At 38.0% G+C, this 21141-nt stretch overlaps 1 protein-coding gene across 3 annotated transcripts in view; it reads left to right on the top strand.

The window, feature by feature from the left end:
* The window catches only part of LOC125235130 (G-protein coupled receptor moody-like), a 106530-nt gene extending 85767 nt beyond the window's left edge, over window positions 1-20763 (top strand). The window contains exons 3-10 of one of the 3 annotated variants that reach the window (XM_048141570.1): window positions 4291-4354; window positions 9712-9852; window positions 11419-11589; window positions 14012-14139; window positions 14671-14824; window positions 15798-16018; window positions 16944-17087; window positions 19381-20763. In XM_048141570.1, coding sequence (XP_047997527.1) covers window positions 4299-4354; window positions 9712-9852; window positions 11419-11589; window positions 14012-14139; window positions 14671-14824; window positions 15798-16018; window positions 16944-17087; window positions 19381-19760 — 1395 coding nt within the window. In that variant the 5' untranslated portion in view covers window positions 4291-4298 and the 3' untranslated portion in view covers window positions 19761-20763. Of the gene's footprint in view, window positions 1-4290; window positions 4355-9711; window positions 9853-11418; window positions 11590-14011; window positions 14140-14670; window positions 14825-15797; window positions 16019-16943; window positions 17173-19378 lie in introns of all 3 variants that reach the window. The other 2 variants (XM_048141571.1, XM_048141572.1) reach the window with 2 other exon arrangements.
* The last annotated feature ends 378 nt before the right edge of the window (window positions 20764-21141 follow it).

The following is a 21141-nucleotide window of genomic DNA, read 5'->3' as shown; positions in this document are numbered from 1 at the left end:
CTATAATTAAGATTTCATTTTTTAAAGGGGGCAAAAAACAAATGAAAAAATTAAAATATGTAAATAAATCACAGAAGAGTTACTTTTAATTATAAAAATATAAGGATACTCATATTCTAGATTATGTTTTAATACTCATTATCATTACTTATTGATCCGATTGATCGCCCCTCGTAATGGTTCATCTGGCTTATGACAAGTGATCGACGTGTCGGTTTCCTGTCACTGAGTCGTTCACCTGGCTTTATCGCACAGGTGAAGGACACACACCGCAAAAAAGCAACAATCCTTTGAGAAATGCAGCCTAAACCGATATAACAGTAATACTTTTCTCATTTAACGCACAAAACAAATATTGAAGGTGTAAAAAAGTATTATTACGATTGGTAAATTTATCATTATTGTCGTCACCCTGTCCCAAAATGTCGTTCACTTGCCTATTTTAGCCAGGTGAACGATGCACAGGTGACCGACAAAATGCCAGTTATTTCGCCAAAACTCAAAAAGTATTTGCCGAACGAACTAAATATTTAGGTGCCTAAAAATTAAGCAACAAAATACGAAACATATGTTACAGTTAATGCAGTATCTCAAACAATAACCAAATTATGATTGACAGAATAACGACTACTTACCCGTTACAAACTCCCGTTCGAGGTAATTAAAATTTTCTATTTTCTAATCAAGGCGTAGTGAGCACGTGCCGTTGCTTGCAGGTGATGGCCGATACTGGCGGCTTCGATTCATGCGGGGTGGGGCGGCAGAGGTGGAGTAGGGATCGCACAGTGCTTGCGAGTTTGTCTCGACAGGTCAACGACAAAAACGGCCGTGGACAAACTTTAAAGCCAAATAACTTGGAACATAAGTGTAATATTATTATCAGATAGTCTAGTTTTAAAAGTTAAGGATATATGCAAATAAAATACAGCAATAAAGGTAAGTAAAGTTAATAATTTGTGTACTTTTAACAACTCGAAACATGAGTACTCCGCGTTGGGACACGGAAGGTGAACGACAAAACTTAGTTACAATTATTATTTATTTCATTAATATAAAATAAATCGATTTCAAAGCATCAGGCCTCTATGTAAAAACTGTCTTTTAATATGTATCGATAATTTATTTATGAAGATATTGTATACTAAAAAAAGTTCTAACATAAACGTACTGACAGGTGGGGGTGGCAAAATTTTGAGAAATGACCTAAAGGCTAAAACCTGACAAGAGCCCGGGCCCAGATCAACTTACAAATGATGCCTTGAAAACTGGAGCTCCTGTACTAACAGAACCCTTAGCCAAGATTTTTAACAAAGTACTAGTAGAAGAAAAAGTTCCAACTCAATGGTGTCAATCCAACATCATACTGCTCTATAAAAAGGGAAACCCACTTGACATCGGCAACTACAGGCCCATCAGCCTACTTTCCTCAGTATACAAGCTTTTCTCGTCAATATTACTGAGCAGAATAGCACCAAGAATCGACAGAAACCAGCCTATTGAACAAGCCGGCTTCAGACCTCAATTCTCTACGATTGACCACATACATGCCACCGAACAAATTATAGAAAAATTCAAAGAGTTTAAAAGACCGTTGTATGTGGCGTTTGTAGACTACTCAAAAGCGTTCGACAGCTTAATACACACATCAATATGGAAAGCGCTGAATAGCAACAACATTAATGAGAAATATATTAACATCATCAAGAACATTTACTCCAACAGCGTCAGTAGAGTGAAACTGGAGAGACTAGGAGAGGAATTTAAAATTGCCAAAGGTGTCAGACAAGGGGACCCCCTCTCTCCAAAACTATTTATAGCGGTGCTGGAAGAAATATTTCAAAAACTTCAATGGGAAAAGAAAGGTATATGGATATCAAACAAAAAACTCACGCATTTGAGGTTTGCGGACGATGTCGTTCTATTTAGTGAAACAGCCAAGGGTATGGAAACAATGCTAACGAGCCTAAACGCAGAGAGTCAAAAAGTAGGCCTCCACATGAACACGTCTAAAACTAAAATTTTAACTAACAGTCACAAAACATGTATAACTGTAGAAGGAAAAGCAATAGAATATGTGAACAACTATGTATACTTAGGAAAAATGATTTCATTTGACCCTAACAGCAACGAAAACGAGGTAGATAGGAGGATAAACATAGCTTGGAGAAAATACTGGTCACATAAAGAAATCCTAAAAGGAAATTACAGTTTAAAAATAAAGAAAATAGTCATGGATTCCTGCATACTACCCAGTTTGACATATGGATGCCAGACATGGGTTTTCACCGAGAAAGTACGAGGAAAAATCTTATCTTGCCAACATGGGATGGAGAGAAGCCTTTTAAACCTAAAAAGAATAAATAAAGTCAGAAACACTGTTATTAGATCACAAACAAAAGTAACAGACGCACTGCAGTATAGCTTAAGGCAAAAATGGAGATGGGCCGGACATTTGGCAAGGTACAAAGATAATAGGTGGACTGTTCTGGCAACCAAATGGAAAGGTCCTCTTGGAAAAAGAAACAGAGGGAAACAAAGAAAAAGATGGAATGATGACATCATAGAAACCGCAGGAAATAATTGGGAGCATATTGCGGAAAACAAAAACAAATGGAAGAAGATGGAGGAGGCTTTCACCCTCAAGGGATCACACATCAATATATAATAAACAAAATAATATAACAAAATAAATATGGGATGTGTGAGAACAAAGCTAAATAATAATAAGACTTTAAGTAAAAAGAAAGGAAATTGGCAAATGTTTTCCTGTCAAGGATTGTCTATTGCAAAACAATTACAAAATTGTAATCCTCCTTGGTTGACTTAGAGACCTAAATAATGTAGTGTCGTTCTAGTGTAACCTTTTGTTTTTTTCTAATATTATTTCTTAATATCTGGGCGACCGAGCTTCGCTCGGTTCTGTTTCGTATCCTTGACATGTGTCGCCATCTAGTTCAAAAATGAATAGTACCTACATCGAGCGAAAGAATTCTCAGCCTTAACAACACAACTACTCCACACGAGATGGCGCGCATTTCGCCACAAAAACTCAAATAGTGTATTTTTCTATTCGTTTTAGCCTTGACCTGTGTCGCCATCTAGTGTTTGCAATAAATAGTACTTACATCGACCGAAAGAATTCTGTCTTAACAGTACAACTACTGCACACGAGATGGCGCGCGAAGAAAAACGCATGAAAACTCGAATAAACGAACGAGCGAAGCGAAGTTCCTACAGTCAACTAACTACACACGGCTGGCTAAGGGCACGTCCCGCTATTTTTAGGGTTCCGTACCATAAAGGTACAAAAGGAACCCTGTGTGGTGCCGCTCTGTCCGTCTGTCTGTCTGTCACATTACTAAATATCTCGAGAACTACTTATGCTATTGCTTTGAAATTTGGAATACTTATAAACATCGTTAACCTCTACAGATTGAAAGTATTATTTTTTAAATGTATTAATATTCATTTTAGAACCTTAAACCTTTCAGATTTACATTTTCAATTTCACCACCGTTGCGGGTGTTTATTGTACCTGTAATTTCTACAGAATAACAATAATAATAACTGCTTTCAAATAAAGAAAAATGGTTAAAATCAGTTAACGCAATACATAACCCATAAAAATCATCTTCCATACATTAAGCTCGCGCACATTAGTTTACTTAATTTTCCGATAGCGCTGTACGTTGAACGCTCATATCCTACATCACGTTTTTGCTGATATAATGGGGTCGGCGTCCTTTACGGACTAACACCGACTAATATAACTTTTGTTTTGCTCGTATGAGCCAAAAGACCTGGCCCCCATAATAAGGGACCAGGCATATATTCTCTCTTCCCCGGGTTGTCCCCCCCAGGACATCCCGGCGTCATGATTCTGCGGATATGATAGAGTCTTCACTCTAAATTCCCAAAACGCACACTCAAAAAAAAAAAACGACGTCGTAAACTATTGAAGTCTGATTGTCTTGATTTTTTTGGACGTTGTGTAATTATAAATTTGTATATTAAACATTACTACTTAGTTATGTGGAAAATTGAGTCTTGAAGGTTTTAGTTAGGTAGTAGTCTGTAGAGTTATATGAATAACATTTGATGATTCAACTATTGAAAGTTTGTACGTAACCCCCTGTGGGCGAGTCCGACTCGCACTTGGCCGGTTTTTTTTAACTTGAACTCTGAGATTAATTTTGTAACGCGATAACTAAAACTAAATCAATTCTAATTTATTTAATTATTCGGTATGCTTTTTTGCCTTTAATAATAAAATATTTTCTGTTGTTTCAGATTTCAAAATGGACGAGAATATCCAGAACGAGACGTTATACGGCAGCCAAAGTGAACTTTCAAAGTAAGCTACCTTTATTATTTTTTATTCACCTGGTCTAAAGGTGCCAAAAATGCTGGCGGCATTGCCGCGTTGCACGGCCAGCGAAATTTGTTGGACCAGGTAAGAGCCGGAACGGGGTCGTTGCCTCTGTCCCGTAGACGCCGCCCCAAAGCTCTAATAAAGGCCTTGGCCTCAGCACACCAAGGCCCTGCCGTCTCAATGGCGACAGGGACAAAATCGTATGCCGGTACTAAGTTGGAATATTTCGTTTTTTTTAATTTAGCAGCATTTTCGGCAGCCGCGCCTGCCACTTTGCTAGTATGGGTGATATGGGACGGGGCAAAGGTGCTAACGCATGTGGCATCCCAAATTAGGCTGCGGCCTTTTGCCCAAGGCACTAGCGTCAGGCCGTCCGGTCGTTTGCCGTCTACACGGCATAAACCCTGCGGCTCGAGGATGCAGGGTACACTGGCTGCGACCATGGCACGGCGGATCAGCTCGTTGATGGCGTGATGTCTAGGCATTCGCCCCGCACATCGCATGCAGCTTAATCCGTGGTGCCCATTGGCCTCGACCATTGTACCGCAGACACAGCGATGAGGTTCACATACCCTGCACCCGAGTCTAAGGGCGACTCCGACTCTAAGAGTGTCGTTGTCTAAGAGTGTGCCCAATTGTGGAGAAGGTAGCGCGTGCAGCCAGGCTCCGGACTCTGGTTGTTTGACAGCTTTTAATCTCGCCACATCTTCGCCTCGTGGAGCACTGTTGATAATACTTAAATATGTGCGCTCGCATAAAGTATTATCCCAGGGTCTTTGGAGATCAGGGTTGTCCGGACGTGCACTTCCGGGACACCGGGTTGCCCACTCCTCTAAGGCCTCCTCTACAAATGGAAGACAGATCTCGCCACCGTTGTAGGATAATATTTTAGTGACAAGACCTGTCGACGCATGAGAGGAGGCTAGGAACGCTGCAATCCCGACATCGTTCATGCTACGAATACCTAAGCCTCCATAGCGGATAGGAAGTGTAGCCTGGATCCACTGGACTTCGTTGAAGTGGACGTTAAGGACGCTTTCCAGACCTATTTTTAATGTTAAGTCGTAGTTGTTGACGTCCTCTTTGAATAACCACGTTGGTGCCGTCCGAAGAGTGTAAGTTATTCGTGGCATGGCAAAACAGTTGCGTAGTAATGTTAGAGATACGTGTGCTGAAAGTTGTTTGAGGCGTTCGAGAGACGATCTTAATTGTGATGTCTTAGACTGCAGCACCGAACTTACCCCTTCAGGATAAATAGGTGCACCAAGGAGGCAAAAAGAAGATTTGTCTATGACCTTAATGTGTGGTAGTAAATTCTGAAAATCTGAAACAGAATTCATAGCAGCGGGACTGGGAGCGAAGAACTCACATTTTGAGGAATTTACTTCCAAGCCAATATGTTCTAAGGCTGGTAGAAGTCTGCCGATGTCATTAAGGACCACATCGGGATCGCCTCCTATTGTGCCGTCGTCTAAATACCAGACGTTCAGAGGGGATTCTAATGTAGTGATTAGACTAAAAAAACTCATAACATACTTTCATTACATCCTACTCATACGTACTTAAGTATTCAAGAAGTAATTTTGACTTCAAAGGCATACCTAGGTGTCTGAGTGTACCTTTTATATTATAAAGAATGATACTTAGTAGAATTTTGCGAAAAATCCTATTACACCAGAATCGCCTACCAACCGTCAAAATAGGTAAATTCTTTTTTTATAATGTTCTATTTCTTCTTTGTAATGTTCTTTTGTAAATTAATTCTTACACAGAAGAATTAATTTGTCACTCAATTGTTTTTGGCAGCTCTTAGTTACCAGCTGTCAGGTAGGTATTATATTTTACTAAATTAAAATCTATTGAACATTTTTAAAATTTGTTTTTAAGAGTTTGACAAGATTTTGAAGTGTATTCCAGCATAATCCCCGTTGGGGCACAGCAATAGGTACTCAATACAACAAAAATATTGATATATTGACTAGTTTATTCTATCCTTATTTTACAATCGCACCAAACTTTATATACTTATAGGTATTATAACGAACTCAATACAAATAGAGTCATCTACACAAATCCGCACTATAAATCTCACGTGAAAGCTTTTACTGAAGGATTGAAATATTGCTGTATTCGTCTAAATTATGTCTTGGCGTGTACACAGATTTATTCGATATTTCCTTATCTTTTACTATTTATTTCTTATTTCATGCCATGTAATGTTTTCGGAAATGGATTTTCTTTTTCGTATTCAAAGAACAAGTCTAGATAACTTATTAGGAGTTTTACTCGTATCAATAGGTTCCCTCATTTTGGAGGATTATGAGCAAAATCTGGCCTTTTATAAGCTAAAGAACTTTAGAAAAAAGATTATCCCCTTATTCATAAACGTACTCTAAAGTTATCAAGCCGATAAAGTTCGTTTGTCCCTTTCTAACGTATTGCTGTGATAGAAAGGAACAAACGAACTTTTCCCCTCACTAGCTCGGAAACACGTGTTTTGTCTTTTAATACCAGCGGGTAAAAACGCATTTAATCCACTAGTGGGTAAAGTAATTTGACCTTCGAATAAAGTCAAATTAATTGCTTTAAAATTGATAAAAGTAGGTGAATCTAGTAATAAAGATGATTTACCGCCTGTGGAACTACTCAAAGCAGTGACAAACGCATTTTTTGCGTTGTAGTTTCCTCGCTATAGTGAGGGGAAAAGTTTTGTGTTACACTCGGGTGCAAATGTATTTTACTTCTCGTGTGTTCAAAAACTCGCAAGTTCAGGATTCTATTCTCGAACCACTCGCTTCGCTCGTGGTTCAACTATAGAATCCTTTCACTTGCTCGTTTTTCAATTCCACACTCGGCGTTAAAATACAACTTTGCCCCCTTGTATAACAAATAACTATTATCGGCTTGATAACTTTAGTGTAAGTTTATGAATAAGGGGGTTTATGTGGTCTCAAATACCATTTCTATTAGCAAAAAACAAACCACAATTCAAATAATAAACCTTTAAAAAGTCTGCTGTTTTATCCAGACCTGGATGTCATTCAAAAGCTGGTGAAAAGGGGTTCCTCGAAACAGGAAGCTGCTCAAAGCCTTTCCGTTTACCTTTGTTTTACCACGCTTTTGTACGCTATGCGTGGATATATTATCTTGGTTGAGAGTCAGATTTCCAATTACCATTAAATTATTTTATATTTGGTTTTAAAACAGGATGCGAAGTGATTAAAAAGAAAGGGAATTGACTTGTCTATGCATAGGGAGATAGAAGTGGTTAACGTTTTGTAAATTGAAACAACTGTTAGGGCCACTTGCACCAACGAAAATGGAGGGTTAATCCGCCATTTTATCATAGCTGGGCATTAACTCGTTAATCCGTTAATCGTTAATTAACGAAGTTAACATTTCGATTAACGGATTAACTTTTAAGTTAACTTAAAAAAATGTTAACGGACTCGTTAACTTCCGTTAAATTTCTCCGAGACCGTTAATCGTTAATCTAGTAGGGCACAGGCGCCATCTGCGCTGCAAAAAACACGTTCTGAACGCTACTATAAAAGCCCGAAGTACGGCAAATCCTATGATTTGCCGGTAAATCCTAGGTTTTACCGATGTCTATCGCTAAAAGCCCGAAATATTACCTAAAAAAGTATTTTTCACGTGGATTTGCTTTTACTAACGTTGATTCGGTGAATCCTAAGCTTTACCATGGCGACTGTTGTAGTGATAGGGCAGCAAATTCGAGCCCTAATTTACGACCACATTCGCTTCCCTAGCCTCTACCGCCCAAAGTACCACAACAGTCCCGTCACCGCCAGCATCTCTCCTGACACAGCTCTTGGCAGTAGCTCAGGCGAGCACTGCCTTCCACGGGCAGCCTAGAGTTCAATAGGCTAGCTGTACTTCGGCCTTTTACAGAAATATAATACGTTATAGTGGATACTGATACAACTAAATATTTACAGCAAAGTTCTTTTTTTTTCACGTGTTAACGGATTAACGATTAACTTTAACTTACGTTAAATTTGTCGAAATGTATCGCTTTAACGATTAACGAAGTTAACTTTTTTAGTAACGGATTAGCGATTAACGAAGTTAACTATTTGATTAACGGTGCCCAGCTATGCATTTTATATGGAATTTGACAGATGACAGCCCACTAACCCTGAGTTAAGTGGTTGGTGTAAGTGGGCCTTAGTGTACTAAAACTAATTTGAAACCTTTCAATCAGTCAATTTGAAAATCTTTTGGAAAATATGTATCCCACTTAGAATTTGTACAAGTTGCAGAACATTCTCAAAACTATTTAAATTACTGTAATTTTCCATGAATACATTCTCAAGCAATTGTCATTGAGAACATTCTCTTTCGAATTACGATATATTACGCAATGTTCCCAACAGTTGACGATCGCTTCACTTGGTGAAATTTACACTGGCGTTTATTATTAACTCATAAACTGCCATAGAAATTGACCGTATAAATTGGTAATAAATGTGCGAAGAGCAATACCAAGAAGTTTCTATGAGAACATTTGCAATTTCGGAAATTATCTTCAGTACATCGCTAACTCCGCTCCAATATTTTTGCGTCACTTGGATACCTACTCTAAAACTTCACCAAAACTTCGAGCAAGCTTCTATTTTAGGCTTCCATTTTAATATTATAGGACACAGATTGACTGAGCTCCACGGTAAGCCCAAAAAGGCTTGTATTATGGGTACTCAGACATCGATATAGATAATATAGAAATGCATATTATACATTGAATTGACTTCTATTTACTTCACATCTTCAGTCCCACAAAAGACTTCCTATCCTTTCATGCCACCTCACCCTACCGGGACTGTGTTTTGAATAAAATTTCAAAGCTATGTTTATTATTCATTGGAATATAACTTAGCATATTTTATGAATTGTTTGAAACTAGGGCTACCGAGGCTCAATTCCTTTTTAAAGCCTAACGAGCGTTAACGAGGCTTAGGCAATTTTGCCACTGTTTTCACAAAATTGTAAATAAATTCTTTGTCCTTATTACTATAAACAAGCGTATTAAACTTATCTTCAAAGTATGAAACACGATATTGTACTCGTGATAGTCGTGATACGAGAAAAAATGACAAATTTCTTCTTTTTGGTGCTACCAAAAAATGGTCAAATTCGCTTAATGTGATAGCTAATGATATGTATCTCATGTATCCTATCTCCTTTTTAATTTGGCGTTGATTTTAGGGACAGAGGGACCTCGGCATATGTTCGCTTTTTAACCCTGTGATCATCCTCAATTCCTCAAAGCAAAAAAAAAACATCATAACACGATTTTAAATTATTCCTTTATCTTGCAGGTTCTCACCAGGCTTGCTGACGTTCGCAGCAGTAATGACTGGACTCATCATGCTAGTCGGGCTATTTGGAAACCTACTTACAGTGGTAGCCCTGCTGAAATGTCCGAAGGTGCGCAACGTCGCTGCGGCGTTTATTATTAGGTTAGTACAATTATAAGTATTATAACTATCCTAAATAAATGGGAAATTAAGAACGATCGGCTGTGGCAAAATATTTTAAATGACCTGGACCATTCGAACTAGGTGTCCTTTATTTATTTATATAAATCAAAGCCAATGAATAGTTATTTGTTATACAAGGGGGCAAAGTTGTATTTTAACGCCGAGTGTGGAATTGAAAAACGAGCAAGTGAAAGGATTCCATAGTTGAACCACGAGCGAAGCGAGTGGTTCGAGAATAGAATCCTGAACTTGCGAGTTTTTTAACACACGAGAAGTAAAATACACTTGCACCCGAGTGTAACACAAAACTTTTCCCCTCACTATAGCGAGGAAACTACAACGCAAAAAATGCGTTTATCACTGCTTCCAGTAGTTCCACAAGTGGTAAATCATCTTTATTACTAGATTCACCTACTTTTATCAATTTTAAAGCAGTTAATTTGACTTTATTCAAGGTCAAATTACTTTACCCACTAGTGGATAAAATGCGTTTTTACCCGCTGGTATTAAAGGACAAAACACGTGTTTCCGAGCTAGTGAGGGGAAAAGATATTTAGAAACTTCTTTTTCTTCCTAATTATTTATTTTAATTTTTTAAAGATTACAATTTTTTATTCATATTTTTTCTATATAATATCTCATCAGAATAATGGTGAGAAAAATTCGTAGATAGATGGTAAACTTTTACTATGCATTTTGTATCTGATCTGATTATGATATTGGTAATCGGTCGTAAAGCAAATTTCCTTAGTACCTAGAAAGATACTAAGGAACCGATTACCAATATCAGACAGTACTGAGCTACTGAGGAACCTACCCTGGAAAAACTTAAAACTCAATTAGGTATACATTCAATAAACCACGACATCGTCATGTATGAAACATAAGAACGTATTACAGTTGCTGTTTTCTATAGTAATGACATGCCTGGGGAGTTCCTATTGTGTATATTTTCCTCTTTTGTGGTGTAAACGTAAAGCATTGAACTCTCTTGCGTCCACATTACAACTTTACTGTCTTTGAAAGTATAGGTTTTAGTTTTATGATCAATTCTTCACCAAAGAAAGAAAGATAAAGTATGGTCAATTGGTAAATGCGCTAGTTTGCATCAAGCGCAAATTTTCTTTAAATTATATTTTGCAAATAGCATTATGAAAATTATTTGCTATTCCGTGGCTGGACGTTGACTAAAGTAAGTGGACCCAAACTAACCCAATGACCCTTTTCAAATTGAAATTGACTGTGTTATCGATTTGATATATTTATACCAGCGCCAAAGTCTGAAAAATAAGACAAATATGTGTAACCGGCGACGACACGAGCACGCTCGATCAAAAATTCTAACCCCCTTATTCATAAACGTTCACTAAAGTTATCAAGCCGATAAAGTTCGTTTGTCCCTTTCCGACGTATTGGTTTGATAGAAAGAGACAAACGAACTTTATCGGCTTGATAACTTTAGACAACGTTTATGAATAAGGGGGTAAGCGTTTATAAGGTTAAAATCTCAATAAAAATGTATAACCTTTCAATTAATTGTTACAGTCTCTGCTGCGCCGATTTCTTATTCTGCGCCATGGTGCTTCCATTCGCGATATCCGGCTTCTGGCAGCAGAAGTGGTCTCATGGCGACGTTCTGTGCAAGCTGGTACCGTTCCTGCGGTATGGGAACGTTGGAGTATCACTGCTTAGTATCGCTCTCATCACGCTCAACCGGTAAGAAGACTTCTACACTTTCTAGTATTTTCCATTGGTACTCCTATTTTGGTCTGCGGCATAATGCTCTTATGAGCGATCACTGGCGTCTGGCACCAGAAGTGATCTCATAGCGACGTTCTGTGTAAGCTGGTACCGTTCCTGCGTTACAGGAGCGTTGGAGTATCAATGTTATCGCTTTCATCACACTCAACCGGTGAGAAGACCTATTCTACACTTTCTAGTGAATATAGTAGGAGAAAATATCCTTTTCAGTACAGATGGTACTGAAAAGGATATTTTGCTCTATCATCCTGTAAAAGGCTAAACTTACCAAAGAGGATCAAGTATTATAGAGAGTTACTGTCAAAGTAAAATATGTAATCACAGGGCATAGACTGCCATCTCTCGACACAGGCTTAAAACTTTTAAACCTCAGGTTTGACAATTTGGCCCATATTCTTAGCTTGATATGTGTTAAAATGTCAAATATTAATATTAGCGCCATCTAGCCGAGCGTCCCCAAAGGTGTAACGCCATCTAGGCCACCGTGCCTTTTCCTATATGGTCTGAGGTAGGTACGTTTTTTTCTTAAACTGTAGCTGTCTATACGGAGTTACATTTATGTCTTTGGTAGTTACGAACAACGCCATCCAGTACCCTATTACTCAATATTCTATGTTTACAAATTTTTATTTTTATTTTTTTTTATTTTTTTTATTATAAATGGGCTTACTATTGACCACAGACTAGCCAAAGGCAAAGACGTGGCCTACGATGGAGTGATTGGCTGTTCGTACAATTGTATGTGCCGTGTTTACACACAACTAATGTTCTCTAAAGTCGTTGAACCTAGCAACTGGTTATTTACAGCACCCAGCAACAGCCCGTCAAAGCCATTTCCAATTTCTTTGTTTGAGTTTAATTGTAATTTTCTATCAAACTCGAATCAACATCGTCTAATAGAATTTGGGGGGATTTTTCGACAAACACAGCTGCTGCGACAAATTTTCCATCTTGATTATTATTAACAAGTATTTTCTTTGTGATTTTAAGCACTTCTTTTACAACAGAAAAAACATTTGTGGGTACCTATTTATTACCTTTATTAGGCCTTATAGGAGGAAAAAATTGCATTATCATAAACTTTTGATGTTTTATAAAATTTAGAGATTTTTGACATAATTTTTTTGATTACTCACAGTTATAGGTATACGTGTTAGGTATATTTTTAACCGCCTTGAAGGGGTTCTCAATTCGTCTGTATTTTTTTTATTTTTTTAATGTTTGTTCCTCGATATCTCCGTCGCTACTGGACCGATTTTGATTTTTTTTATTTTTATTTAATGTATATGCATACAGATTGGTCCCATTTTTCTCAGAACCCAGTTCTGATGATGGGATCCTGGAGAAATCGAGGGAACTCTTCAAATCTGAAAGGCATACGGTGATTTTTGTGTTTTTAAAGGAACAGCATGCATTTACGTACGGAACAGTGACATTTGGTGCAGTGGAACTCCTGATGATGATCAGAATGGAACTCCTCAAATCTGAACGGCACACTTATAGTGACTTTGGTATTTTTATAAGAACAGCATGCACTTACGTCCAGAACAGTGACATTTGGTGCAGTGGAACTACTGATGAAGAGTGAGCCGCCCCTGGTTAGAGTTCCGTTCTGATAATCATTCTCATCTGTAAGTAGGTACTTCAGAATCATCCAAATTTCAAAATTGGTTCAGAAATGACGGAGATATCGAATAACAAACATTAAAAAATATACAGACGAATTGATAACATAATCCAACATTTGAAAGTATTTATTACCAGAACCCCAAAGGAAGGCGTATTTTTTTTTCTTAAAAATTGTCATATCGGCCCATCTAAATATATCAAAAAAGAAACTGACTGACTGACATATCACCGCTGGTCCTAGAGATTCCAAATTTGACACGTAGGTTCCTTGTAAGGTGTAGGAACACTAAGAAAGGATTTTTCAAAATTCACCTCCTAGAGGGGTAAAATGGGGGTCCAAAGTTTGTATGGGAATACAAGATCAGATTAGTACGCGGGCGAAGCCACGGGAAAAGCTAGTCGGGTATAATATAGTGGTACACTTCCGAGCCGAAAAAAGTAAATAATAATTATACCTAACCTAAAACAATAGTAGGTAACATTTTACATTATTTTAAAGTCTTCACGATATTTGGAACTTTTAATTCGATTTGGTTGTGTTTGTTTTAAGTAGTGGTAAATTCCATATAAAATGGTGGGTTAACCCTCGTGTTAACCTTCCATTTTCGTTGGTGCAAGTGGCCCTAAGAAGTTTAATAGATGTTGCTACCGGTCTCATTGACCTAAGAGGTGGGGGTTCTTGGGTAGGAAGTCTTGGGGGTTCAATTGGCAGAGTGTTGTGTAAGTGCTAATTAATTTGTATTTTCAGATACATAATGATCGCCCACCACAGCTGCTACGGACGCGTGTACCGCAAGTACAACATCGCGCTCATGATCGTCTTCTCGTGGCTGTTCTCGTACGGCATGCAGACTCCGACGCTGATCGGGATATGGGGTACGAAGAAGACTATATTTAATATTAAGACATTCTTATATACGTTGACTGTCCCATGATAAGCGCAAGAAGACGACTCATCAGCAACGATATATATAGCGAAACCAAAAATGTCTGTGCTGACTACACAATCGCCGAGATTCTAGTCCAGGACCATCGGCTTCTTAGGCAGATTCACTACCTAATAAAAACAATAACTATTGTTCTGGCTTATGTACCTACACCGTAGAAAGAGGCAATGCATACGTAATTCTCTAGCGTAGGCGGATTTAACGTAAAGCCAAGTGGAGCTCCAAAATATTAGGGAGTAGCAGTCTACCTACATGACGATGATGGATCTGGGGAAAAGGGTGACTAGTGTTCACTACAATGCCTGGCCTAGGACGGTAAACATTGTAAATCCGCCAGTGCTTTCTAGTATCTCCTCTCCCACTTCTAAAGCTTCCATTTCATTCGCCTCCTTCTGAATTGGTACAAGCCCTTTTGTTCCTATAATTATATTCGTGTTACAGCTGAAATCTCTTTTCACAGGTAAATTCGACTACGATAAAGAACTGGGAACGTGTTCCATAGTGCCCGATGACAACGGACGATCCGCGAAGACCGCTCTCTTCGTCATCGCTTTCTTGGTGCCAGCTCTGCTTATTCTGATGTGCTATGCGAGAATCTTCTGGGTAGTGCATAGGTATAAACTGTTTATTTTGAAATATTACATGGTTTGCTTGTAAGACACAAAACAAGCAAAATAGGGGAAGAAAATTCTTACCCTTTTACAATTTTTGAAATAGAAAAACATTATACAGATTGTAATGTCTAAGACTTGCTGGTTCCTCGTCGTCGAAGTACCTAAATACGAGTAGTATTGAATTGAAATATATATATATCCATGAAAACAAAAGGGGTGAAGAAGATAGTCGCTCCCGGGTAAATAAAACTATCATCGCGTCTCTTTTACACGGGAGCGACTACATATCTTTTGTTCGTTTCTATCGCCGATAGCTCATCGCTTATTCACTTTTAGTGCTTTAAAGTTCTGTATCTACACCTTTCCAGTAGACAGTCATCTGTTTTTTTAGGGTTCCGTAGTCAACTAGGAACCCTTATAGTTTCGCCATGTCTGTCTGTCCGTCTGTCCGTCCGTCCGTCCGTCCGTCCGTCCGTCCGCGGATAATCTCAGTAACCGTTAGCACTAGAAAGCTGAAATTTGGTACCAATATGTATATCAATCACGCCAACAAAGTGCAAAAATAAAAAATGGGAAAAAATGTTTTATTAGGGTACCCCCCCATACATGCAAAGTGGGGGCTGATATTTTTTTTCATTCCAACCCCAACGTGTGATATATTGTTGGATAGGTATTTAAAAATGAATAAGGGTTTACTAAGATCGTTTTTTGATAATATTAATAGTTTCGGAAATAATCGCTCTTAAAGGAAAAAAAAGTGCGTCCCCCCTCTCTAACTTTTGAACCATATGTTTAAAAAATATGAAAAAAATCACCAAAGTAGAACTATGTAAAGATTTTCCAGGAAAATTGTTTTGAACTTGATAGGTTCAGTAGTTTTTGAGAAAAATACGAAAAACTACGGAACCCTACACTGAGCGTGGCTCTTGGCCGGTTTTTATTTATACTTATAATAACAACAATATATTTTCAGCTCAGAGCAACGTATGCGCGAACACCAACGCTCGCAACACGCGAGCCCCGGCTCTCTAAACACAGACAAACGGTCCACAGTCAAAGATAACAGGGAAACCAAAGCGAGAAGAAATGAATGGAGAATCACTAAGATGGTGCTGGCTATCTTTCTCTCGTTCCTCGTGTGTTACCTGCCCATCACTATCGCGAAGGTTGCTGACAACCATGTACAATACCCTGGTAAGACATTTAATATCCAGGCTGACTCTTAGCCCAAGTTTTCCTCGCGCAGATGATCTTTCCACTGTTAAAGATAACAGGGAAATTAAGGCCCCTAAGACTAGGAACGAGTCTTCTTGAGTTTTACTTACCCATTAGTAAATAATACCTACGTTTATTTATTATAATTATTACAACAATATTTGAATAATTGTCTTGACGTGGGTATTAATCCTACTTACATAGGAAGGTTTTCCTTAATGGCCAAGACTCAAGGAAGAAGAATAGGTAAGTGCGTAGTAGGTAAAAAAGTATTCGACCAATCGAGTAAATTTCCAGTAAACGAGGTGTAGTAGGGTACTCACTCCACTCCTTATTTATTCGCATATTTAATCATTTCATTCAACCTCAACTGGTTTTGAAATAGTTTGACGTTTAAATATATCATTTGCACTATGTCTGGGAGACTGCCTAATCTTACAGAGGGATTCTACGCACAATTTTTTGGGAATGCGTTTGTTTACAGAACAAACGCATTCCCAAAAAATAGTGCGTAGAATCCCTCTGCGCGGAAGAAGTGAAATTTCGTAACTTGGAAATGAGAATAGGAAAGGGTATTTCAAATTTCGAGTTGACAACACTGAGCCTTAAACGTTTAAAGCGCCCTCCACACTCGCACGAGTATCGCGGTGCGATGCCGCGAACGCGAGTGTGGAATCTTTTCTTTCTGCGTATCAAATCCACACTAGCGTTTGCGACATCGCGCCTCGATACGTGCGCGAGTGTGGAGGGCGCTTAAAGCCTCGCCAGAAATATATGACTATTTTGAGGAGTTTAATACAGGACTTTTATATATTTCTGGTCAGGTTTTAACGTTGTCAGTTGGAAGTCGCATAAGAAGTTTAACTTCAATAAAAAAATTATTAACCATCTAATTTATTTCCAGTATTCCACATCGCCGGCTACCTCCTCCTGTACGCAAGCGCCTGCGTGAACCCGATCATCTACGTCATAATGAACGCGCAATACCGCGCCGCGTACGCAGCGGCCCTGTGCTGCCCTCTATCGAGGCTGTCGGGCCTCACCAGCGGTGCGTATCCCTCCTCGCCCGCATGCCTGGACGCGAGGAAAACGGAACGCACGTCTGCATTGGCCTCGTATATTAGAACTTGAAGGTAGTGACTTGAGAGTGGTGATCTGGGGACTATTGAACGGTTCTAACTGATAAAAGACTTTTACCATAGACAATAGACGGCTAAGCCAGCTGTCACACCGTACATCCACTTATGCACACGTAAATATAGACGTTCAAACATGTTTATCACTAAAAAACGAAATTAAAATTTTCTATGAAACGAGAAACATTCCCGCGCTTTTTTTTTTATTTGCCGCCTTTTTTCTAATGACAGAAACGACTTGACAGACTATTGATAGACGTTAGTTATGTACGCTGTAGCCATGTCGATAAAGTCATATCGATAAATTATTCGAAAGTTGATTATGGTTACTTCTAGGCGACTCTTGGACAAAACGCCGACTAAAATGTTTGTCACAATAGTTGATTTATTTTAGTATACGTAATATTATTGAAGCTTCAATTAATCGCTATTCGGTTTCGCATTGCCGGCCATAAACGGCATGCGACATGGTATTTCTATTATTTCTACCACTAATACCACTAATTTCATGAGTTAATATAACTAACCTGACAACGTACGAGTACGTTTAGTTTTACGATGTAGGATTGTTTTTCATGTTTGTAAATAACGTACCTTTTTTATTATTATTTTCCGGCATACAATAGGTTAAACATGGGACCGTCTCAATAGTTTCCAGATTGCTTCTGCAATGTGCTGTGAACATCGTTGCAAGTTTCCTACAGTATTCAAATTTTAAATTGTCCATAAATTTAATAGGTTGACTAAGCAAATGTAATCTCGACAGACTATTAAAAAAAAAAATCCCTAATTTTTATTTCATGTCACGGCATGCATATTTTGCGTACCTACGTAACGACTACTTTTGCCGACGACGCCTATATATTTTATGTTCAACAGAATGAGTTTAAAACGAACACAAAACTTTCAACATCTTAATTAGAATTCTAAATTCATTATCTCGAAAAGAGCTTTTCTATATAGGATTTCCCATTCGGGAAAGGAAATACCTACCAATAATTATTAAATAATACATATTACTAACAACTAAAATTTCAACAAATTCTTAATTGTGGTTTCAAGTTCTTTGTTTCGAGAATACAGGATACATTATCAATTTACTAATTTTGAAAAGGGAATATGTAATTATGGTTTTCAACGTCTTAATTATGGTTTTATCTTCATGTCTCGGAAGTGTCTATTCCTACACAGGATATTACCTATTCTGACAAAGGAAATATTAACATGTGGCAGAGTATTTATAGTTTGGGGACGCTGAGTTCCCGTGTACCGATGATCTCACAGCGCGTTGCATGAATGCATTTACATTACACATACGGTTACTGTGCTAGTTTGTGTCCATTTGACGAATTTTTTAGTATAAAACTTTGTCGCACTTATTGCAATTGTTAAGGCCAATTTTAGTTACATTGCGACCTATTCAGCTTAGTATGTACCTAAGCTGAATAGGTACACCAACCCAATACCGCAATGTACATATTTAATAAAATGCTCCATATCTACGAGTTCGCGTAGCGTGTTAACGTAAATGAGACCTTATTGTGCAAACAACACTTTTATACATAAACATGATATTTCTCAAGTAGGTTGTTAAAATTAATAACTTATTTGCTATTCCGTGTATGGAAGGGAAACTATCGTAAGCGGACACAAACTAGCACAATGTCCCTAGTCCCTACACAATTACAATAAACACTACATCGAATGATTCCATAGATGGCACGTTTCATCGTTCATTAAATTATCAGGTAATCAAGCTTGGAAACACTGGCATGGGAGATGAAAGCACGTGCAATGCAATTATCATTTATTGACTTTAATTTCCACATGTATTCAATCAGCGTGATATACCAGCGTGATAGTTAGGTGTAGGTAGCGAATGAACAAATTTGTTGCTTGTTAGAGGTATAAGTAACTTTGATAATTATCTAGTGCCAAAAAAATTTGTAACCGTTATTATTTGTTTATTTAATTGGCATCTTGGTAACTTCCAAACTACCATGTCAGCGATTTCTCAGATAGTCTATAATCTGCCCAGGAATATTATCTATAATTTCACGAAAAAACTTTTACCTAGTATAACTGATTGAGTCCCTTACACCTACTCTTAAGATATTGCAGTGCATCCTTCATAATTTTCTTTCTCACACTCCCTAATAACATTAAATTTTAAGACAAGTAATTAGTCCCACATTCTTTTTAGAGAAATGGAACGAGCGTCACGGATACAGCTACAGCAACACACGAACGGCGCTCAGCCAAGTATCACTGGGGGAGTCCAGAGCGGACCCCAGGGCCTCAGCAGTCCCCACGGGGCCTCGCCGGTAGACCCCCGGCCGGCCCCCACCAGCTCGACTACGAAAATCTCGAGCACGCCGAAATCAAGCTTGAAAAACTCGAGCACACCGAAGTCAAGCTTGAAAAACTCGAGCACGCCTAGCTCCGTAAAAATCTCGACTCCGATACTCAATAAACCGAGCTCTCTAAAAGTCGGGCCGGCAAGGGTGAGCCCTGTAGGACCCAAGATCACCAGGTTCCAGATTGGCAGCTACGGACACGGTGCTGATAGGACGACCAATATATAGCGCTCGTCGCTCGCTATGAGAACCGACCAAAGATTATTCCAAAGAGTATTTTAAGCACTTAAGCACTGCTTTGCGCCAAATATTTTGCCAAATTTATTTTAAGATTTGACAATGACAAACTTAGAGTAAGACGCACTGAGATTCCACCAGAATGAAGTATTCATAGTTTTAATATTTTTCATGTATTATTTTATTATGCTTATTTAAATGGCGATATCTGAATCATTCTTAAATAAAGTCCGTCCTGCTAGCGAGCGGCGAGTCATTATAATGGTAAACATAGTTTTAATTAATTGTAAATATTTGTATAACATTTGTAAAGTGATATTTAAATGAAATACAAATGTATCTCCGATGAATTTTACATGTTGCAACTGTTTTAAAAACAGTGTTCGTGTTTTGTTATACATTCCTTTTATGTAAAGTTTAGATCTGTTTTCTATTTAGGTATTTATAAGTGAAAACACATTCCAAACATGTTTTTAGAGCAGAAACTAAAATAAGAAGTAGTGAATTAATGTTTTACCAATGGTTTTGCATAATAAAAATTAATTATATATCCTTCAAAAGTTTCAGCAGAAGTTGTGGACAAACACGGATGCCGGATGTAGGAAATTTAAATATTCGAAAAGGAAAACACACAGTTTTAAACAATTTAAGTAGCCCTTGTAAACACTTTGTTAAATGTTTGCACGAAACTAAAAGTAAATACTTATGTTATTCTCTAACAATTATCGATGTTATAAATTTGTATGAAAACTTCCCTAGTACCTACATTAAGCTATAAAAGCCTCGTAATCGCTAATGCGCAAATATTTCATACAAAAGGTTTTATTTGATTTGATTTCGCAGTTTGTTTCATGACATGAATGTTTGTTAAGTATGACCTAGTTACCTATTTCACCATTCAGACTCAGACCATTGGTCAGACATAAAACACTCGAATGAACGGATGCTAAGCTCCGTTCTGCCGATCGTAACAATACCAGGAACTCCGGGCTTATGTCGTACGTAACCCACTAGCGTGTTTGCCTGCAACTTCCAATATTTACATTTCTATCTACCCTCCGGATTTCCTGAAAAGTGGGAACTGCGCTCCATTACGTCACAGGATGTACTCAACTTTTATTACATTAGCTATTGCCTAGTGCACCTGTTATTAATATATAAATGTTTTGTTTCGCAGCAAAAATCCACACTTTTCCGCGTTATAAGGACACAACATGCATATAATTAAGGTATTATACAAAATACAAATATCGTTTTAATAGTAGGCGAAAAATTGACCTTTGGCCTGGAGACGACACAAATATTTTATTCTCATTCCGCATAGATAATTGGGTCAAAAATATTTTAGTTGTCTAGTTTCTGGCCACTCTGC

The sequence above is a fragment of the Leguminivora glycinivorella genome, chromosome 17 (assembly GCF_023078275.1).
Source record: "Leguminivora glycinivorella isolate SPB_JAAS2020 chromosome 17, LegGlyc_1.1, whole genome shotgun sequence".
Classification (NCBI taxonomy): domain Eukaryota; kingdom Metazoa; phylum Arthropoda; class Insecta; order Lepidoptera; family Tortricidae; genus Leguminivora; species Leguminivora glycinivorella.
The sequence above is the reverse complement of the archived record's forward strand: the minus strand, read 5'-3'. Positions and strand labels throughout refer to the sequence as shown.